The sequence below is a fragment of the Akebia trifoliata genome, chromosome 14, assembly GCF_017979445.1.
Source record: "Akebia trifoliata isolate Shusen 1 chromosome 14, ASM1797944v1, whole genome shotgun sequence".
NCBI lineage: Eukaryota > Viridiplantae > Streptophyta > Magnoliopsida > Ranunculales > Lardizabalaceae > Akebia > Akebia trifoliata.
Genome location: NC_141388.1, coordinates 5,654,232 through 5,661,681, shown reverse-complemented (window position 1 = coordinate 5,661,681; position 7,450 = coordinate 5,654,232). Strand labels below are relative to the sequence as shown.

The following is a 7,450-nucleotide window of genomic DNA, read 5'->3' as shown; positions in this document are numbered from 1 at the left end:
TATCCAAGGATTTCTTGTGTCAATGCTCTATTGAACATGGATAGTTTGAACCATATGGGCCTTGAAGAGTAGATCAAATTGAATCTATTTAAATAGAATCGATGTTACGATAAAGAGGGATAAAAAGCTTTAACCGGTTAAAATTAACTTAGACCAATCTTCAACTTTGCGAGTACATCAAGATTTTCATGTCTTCCCTTCCAATTGTATTTTTTATTATTTATAATTCAATAAATCGATCTCCTTTAATTAGAAAATTCAAGATTTTTTGTCTACTAACCACAACGAGTACATTTTTTTTCCTTCAAATTTCATTGTATTTCAAGCGATCTAAATCTCCAATATGATCATCCAAAGAGAAACCGAGGGAAGGACTGTTTTCACATGCTATAATTAGGACTTTGAACTACAATAATGACTTTTCACCTTCTCAAAATTGACTCTGTACAGTCTGTATCAGAGTGGTTCATTGTCAAAAGAACTTTTTTTGAATGTAGCATTTCAATCCCTGTGATGTAAAAGAGAGCTTTCTTGGCTCGTTGAGAGGGGTGAGCTTTCTCATAATACAATTGCCACTATGAATGCAAAACCAACGATGATCTTGGAGAAGAATGAGGACTAGGAAGAGTTAATTCGAACTCCATCGAAACAAACCAATTCCGAATTCATGCCATGAAGATCTATATTATTTTACAAGGGAGTTGACGTTTTATTAATACATTCCTATTGATTATGAAAAAGAAAAGAGATTTGATTAATAATAAGAGAATTTAGTACATTAAAAATTGTTGGAATCAATACAAATGAATTGAGGGTCACCTGTATCAAACTACAGTGGCATGGAAAAGAGGAGAGATTATTGATGGTGGTGTTAATGAAAAATCAGCATACTTTTACTTGATCCTTTCATGAACACCATTGATTTGGAACCCAAAGGTAACTTGCCATAAATTGAAAATAGACGAAATTTCATGAAATCGTATAAGCTTATCTGAGGATTAGGTAAGCTCAATCAAGATTAATGTGCTTATTCAAACAAAACAATCGGGGATGTACATATTTTGGAGTGACTTATTTACCAATTAGAGAATGAAAATAATTAGAGTGACGATAAAACTTGATCTAATTATTTTCATTATCTAATTGGTAATTATTATTATTATTATTTTCTATGATTTCCATATACTTACACGTCAAGATGTGCAATATGAGGTTTCAGCTTCAAGTCACTTCAGCATTATTTTGTATCTTAACATAATAAAATACTTTTGCATTAGATGGACCACAAACAAGAAACTTTATAAAGTTTCACTTTTCATTTTTTTCCGACCATGCATTGCCTATTTACAAATCTACAACGAATAAGGATGAATGCACACGATTGGGTACGTGGATGATGTGGCAAGGGCACAAAGCCGCACATCTTTTCTTGTGTATCCCGATGAAAATGATCTATGGTTCTATGTCCTTATCATGTCAGTCTCGTACCCAACCGTGTATTAGGACCGTTTGTATTCATTATGACTCATCTACAAAACCCTAAAAAGGCCAATCGACAGTGTAAAAAAGGAGTGGCTAAGATGATTGAATATTCTTAGGGATTGAACTAAATGGATCCCAAGAAAATGATTCTTACACTGATCCCTAGGAATCGATGTATTCCCCCAAATCTAAAACCCTAGATTTGACCTTGTCTGTTTAAGTTAGAAAAGTCCAAGCAAAACAGGATAACTTTTCATGAATTACGTCACTGCGCCCAAATCCTCCTCTCCGAACCTGAAAATCGGGAACAGAACCGAAAACCAACAAACAACAAAGTTAAGTTTGACTCTGGTTACTTAACCCCTCATAGTCATTGGTTTGGTTGAAGCAACGCAACAGAAACTAGAAAACCCTTAACCACAGTTTACTTTCATGGTTAACTACCGCTTTGGTTTTGTTTTACTCCACGTCCAAAACATATTACGATTTCTCGTAGACCGCGATATTTATATAAATATCGTGATAATTAATTAATCTTAATCATTAATTATTGTGTTAATTAATTTTACTATTAATTTAGGAGAAATTCTCTTTCCCATATTTATTTTTTTGCTTCTTTCGAGATTTTTGTTTTTGTTCAATCTGAACTCTGAAAAGAGAGAGAGTGGTTTTCGATCTGTAGAAAAAAGATAAGAACGAGAAACAAGTAGGAGACCTGAACTTAACTTTTGTTTTGGATTTTTGCTATCGAAAGCCTTCGAAGAAGGTAAAACCTCTACGTGTCAAAATGGTGAAGAGTGTTCTGTAAATCTCCATTGAAATCTAATGGTGATGAAGTCTGAGACACCCAGGAGTGTGTGAGATGTATGATATTGATGTCTTCGAGAGTTGAAGCAGTATTGGAAAAAAATAAATGTGCAATTTTCACTTGTAGGGTTGAATATCGATGTAATTTGCGACGATTCTGATTTTCTTGGAGATTTTTTGTCTTTAATATCTGCTAAATCTTATTTTCTAATAGTAGTTTAGGTTGTTAGTTGTGTGAAATCGAAGGAGAGTTTGGTTAAATTGGAGATTTTTCTACTTAAACTGTTAGTTGTGGGTGATTTCTGTGAAATAGAGGTATATTTGGTATCAATCTCTCTCATACGATAACCTTTTCATGTCTGTAGTACTGAGGTTTGGTGGACTTGAGGAAGAAAAAAAATGGAATTTTTCGGATGCTTGTATTTCTTGCTTGTGCGAAGGTCGGAGTGAAGCTTCTGCTTTAAGCCTTTAGTGTGTAGCAGGATTCGGATTTTTGTTTAAAGTTTATAAATCCCGTATTTGTTGAAGTTCTGCTGTGATAATTAAGGATTTTTCGTTGAACGAGGAAGAAGAAAATAAGATCTTCGCTATAGATAAATTCAAGTGAAGGTTAATGTAGGAGGAGCAGAAGCTCAAAAGACGCTCTTTTGTGCAAAATCAGTTTTTTTTTTTCAAGCGATATCTGACATCGAAAAGAATTTAGGGTCCTTATCTCCCTTCGTGTGGTACGGATCCAAATTCCATACAGATCGGAATTTCTTTCGTGAGAAAGGTAAGAGATTTCTAAACTCTTGCCTCTTTTAACATTTGGGGCTAATTTCTTCCAATTTTTGTTGAACATTTGTAATCTCTTATTTTCTGTACTTTTCGTTTTTATTGTTATTGTATAGGTATTTCGAATTTTTGTCTGATTTTTTGTAAATCAATTTTTCGTTTACAGAGCTTTAGTGAGAGAAGTATCAATCAAAGAGATTGAATCATTTTTTACGCTTTAAGACTAGTTCAAATTGCTATAATTATCCCGACTACAATGATCGCATTTATGGATTCAGCAAAAGAATCAATGAAAGACAAGGAGAAATGTTTGGATTCACAACTCTGGCATGCCTGCGCTGGAGGGATGGTGCAAATGCCACTAGTGAACTCTAAGGTCTTTTACTTCCCGCAAGGCCAGGCGGAGCACTCACATGGGAATGTTGATTTCGGAAATTCTTTAAGGATTCCTGCATTTTTGCTCTGTAGAGTTGCCACTGTGAAATTCATGGCAGATCCTGAGACCGATGAGGTTTATGCAAAAATAAGATTGGTTCCTTTAAGGAACAATGAGCCTGACTTCGATGAAAATGAAGCTTTTGAAAGCAATGGGTCTGAAGTTCCGGGGAAACCGTCGTCCTTTGCAAAGACGTTGACGCAATCCGATGCTAACAATGGTGGAGGTTTCTCTGTTCCTCGTTACTGTGCGGAGACGATCTTTCCTCGTTTGGATTATTCGGCAGAGCCTCCTGTCCAAACTGTCCTTGCAAAGGATGTTCATGGTGAGATTTGGAAATTCAGGCATATTTATAGAGGGACTCCACGTCGTCATCTCTTGACGACGGGGTGGAGCAGTTTTGTGAACCAGAAGAAACTTGTTGCCGGGGACTCCATTGTGTTCTTGAGAACAGAAAATGGGGATCTCTGTGTTGGAATCCGACGGGCAAAGAGAGGGCTTAGTGGTGGACCAGAGTCGCCATCCGGTTGGAATTCTGCTGCTGGAAATTGTTTCCCGTCATATGGGGGGTTTTCGGGCTTTTTGAGGGAAGAGGAGAACAAGCTCATGAGAAGTGCTAATGGTTGGAATTCGAAATTGGGTGGTGGGGGTTTGAGGGGAAGGGGAAGAGTAACACCCGAGTCTGTTATTGAGGCTGCAACTCTAGCTGCCAATGGACAGCCCTTCGAGGTTGTTTACTATCCTCGAGCAAGCACTCCAGAGTTTTGTGTGAAGGCATCGGCTGTGAGAGCAGCATTAAGGATCCGATGGTGTCCAGGGATGAGATTCAAGATGCCATTTGAAACTGAGGATTCTTCAAGGATAAGCTGGTTCATGGGGACCATATCCTCTGTTCAGGTTGCTGACTCTGTCCGTTGGCCCGATTCACCATGGAGGCTTCTCCAGGTATCCTTGTCTCTTGACCCATTGCTGTATGTACAAAACTTTATCTGCTCCAAAGTCCAAATATCATCAATGATTTGATATTGACTTGTTTCCCATGTTTTTTTCCTAATTTCGGATTGGTAGCTTTTTGAATTGTGCCTCCTCTTGAAATATATGCTTCAATTTTTGGACACATTTTTTTATTTTTTCGGTTTGTATTTAGGTTAGAAAAACTGCAATTCTGATCTGGCATTCTCTGGTATGACTACCAACACTCACTCATGGGTAACTCAGATACTCTCTAGTAGGTGCATGGGTGTATATGTTTTCATCAAGGAGCCCTTGTTTGTTCTACACTATTGTTTAAAGTCAGATACAGTAAATATAGCATTTTGTCTAGATTGCTATATGGATGAACACAACAATTTTTTTTCTTTCAAAAACAGTGTCCTTGTATCAACAGTTGCAGCCACATATCTGATATTCCTCACTTCTGCAACATGCATTAAGAACATACACCTGGTTTCACACAATGTGTCCATAGGCACGAATTATGATTACCTTTTAAGTCAATGCATGACATGTTAACGTGACCTAAGCATAGTGGAATTGGTCCCAATTTAGCATGCCCTGGTCAGTGCTACATAATCTTTGTTATGATTGCTAGTAGAAAATTATTCTATCCTGTAATAGTCAATAATTTACCTTTTTGAAGATTCTCAAATAGACCTTAATGATTGTTCCGAGTCCATTGCACTACACATGGCTTGCATGCATGAAGTGGACTAAATATTTGATGATTCCTACCCAGGGGATCTCTTATTCTAGAAATGAATTTAATTGGGTGATTCTTATGATCTGATATTATGTTTCTTCGTTTTATGTCTTCCAATGATGCTGAGAGTAATTATTGAATTTAGCAATCCGTGGCTGCTATTAAATAATTACAATTCCATTGTAAATGTTGTTTTAATTTTTCCTAGGCATATAATTGTGATATGATCAGGTTTAAACCCTAATTTTACTGTCAGCATCATTCTTGCCTTATCATTTTCGTTTCTATAGGTAACATGGGATGAGCCGGATTTGCTACAAAATGTTAAGAGTGTGAGCCCATGGCTTGTTGAGTTGGTATCAAATATACCTGCCATCCATCTCTCACCCTTCTCACCACCGAGGAAAAAGTTGCGGATTCCACAACACTCGGATTTCCCCCTTGACGGACAAATTCCAATTCCGTCATTTTCCAGCAATCCTCTCAGGTCCAGCAGCCCCTTGTGTTGTCTATCTGACAACACTCCTGCAGGCATACAGGGAGCCAGGCATGCTCAATTTGGTATATCTTTATCAGATCTCCACCTTAACAAACTGCAGACGGGTCTGTTTCCGGCCTGTTTCCAGCAACTTGATACTGCTGCCCCGCCGTCCAGAATCTCCACTGGTCTCGTCATGGGCAACTCCAACAGCAGTGATAATGTATCTTGTTTGCTCACGATGGGAAATTCTACCCAGAGTTCCAAGAAATCTGTAGAGGGAAAAACACCTCAGTTTGTGCTTTTTGGTCAACCGATACTCACGGAGCAACAAATTTCTCACACTTTCTCTAGTGATACGGTTACGGGAAATAGTTCATTGTATGGGAATCCAGAGAAGACATCAAAATTCTACAACGTTTCTGGATCTTCTCTTGATCGGCGTGGCCCACAAGAGAATTTGTCCTCTGAGGGGTTTCTATGGTACAAGGATAGCCAGACAACTGATGTTGGTATAGAGACTGGCCACTGCAAGGTGTTCATGGAGTCAGAGGATGTGGGTCGTACTCTTGACCTCTCAGTTCTTGGGTCATACGAAGAGTTATACAGAAAACTGGCCAATATGTTTGGCTTAGAAAAATCAGAGATGTTGAGCCATGTGCTTTACCGGGATGCAACAGGTGCAGTTAAGCACACTGGCGATGAACCGTTCAGGTGAAAAGCTTTATTTTCTGACTTCTTCTCCTTTTTTGTTTTTTGGTTTGGCATTTTAGAATACTCAAATGTGTCTGAATCTGCATCATATCATTGAGAAGGGTTGTCTTCAAGAATCTGATGGTGTGGATTTTTCCCCTTTATTATTGCAGCGACTTCATGAAAACGGCAAGGAGACTGACAGTTGTAATGGATTCAGGCAGTGACAACATAAGAAGGTAGAGAACCGGAAAAAAAAAAAAAAAAACTTATGTTAAAGTGTAGAGTCAGATGAGCAAAACATTGTTTGAATGCTCTTTTCTTTCTTTTTTTTTCCTTTTTTGAATTGTGGGAAATACCACTTCGATCATCCTTCTTCGGATATCTATAATAAAGCCTCTCCTCATAAGATAGCTCCCTTATGAGGAGGAGACTATATTTGTGAATTTCAAGTCTTTGTTTATGTCAACATTGGTTCTACAAATCTGTGGGTCATCTTTTTTTTTTTCCCAGTTTCATTCAAGAATTCCTACAAATACAAGTTAAATCTTCTTGCAGGACATGGATCACAGGGTCTCGGAATGCAGATAACGGACTAAACTCTTCTAATAAGACAGGCCCGCTGAGCATATTTGCTTAAGATTGGAAATTTTGGTTGGGATAAACTGTCGAACCTTTGGTTTTGAAGAATTCTTGGTCGCTTGTTCCTTCCATATATAATAATATTTGGGAGGAGTTTGATTCGTGCGTCTATCCTTAGTAAAGTTTTAACAACATACATCTTTTCACTGGAATTCTTTAAATTTTATGGATGCTTATGTAATGTCAATTTTCAGTTATCTGTTTGTTATTTGTTCAGAGCAGATACGAATCCAACCAATACATCAAAAAACACTTTTGCTTGTTAGTGGTGTTGAAAGTTGAGCCCAGTTGTATCTGTGATCGTAACATACCACCACGCCTCGGTAGGTCTCCAAGGACTGTGTGACCCCATTGGCTTCGGGTATCCTTTTCCTCAGTCTCCCTTTCCACTAATACCCTCTGCCCACTAAGCACACCTTATTTTTGGGTTTCCAGAGAC

General features: G+C 37.9%; 1 protein-coding gene across 1 annotated transcript; it reads left to right on the top strand.

The window, feature by feature from the left end:
- The first annotated feature begins 2,092 nt into the window (after positions 1 to 2,092).
- LOC147385790 (auxin response factor 18-like) lies at positions 2,093 to 7,219 on the top strand. The gene is made up of 5 exons (XM_086423027.1): positions 2,093 to 3,061; positions 3,230 to 4,444; positions 5,489 to 6,390; positions 6,543 to 6,608; positions 6,928 to 7,219. Exons 2-5 carry the CDS (start codon positions 3,320 to 3,322, stop codon positions 7,007 to 7,009), a joined length of 2,175 nt encoding a protein of 724 aa, XP_086279153.1. The 5' UTR covers positions 2,093 to 3,061; positions 3,230 to 3,319; the 3' UTR covers positions 7,010 to 7,219.
- Positions 7,220 to 7,450: the final 231 nt, after the last annotated feature.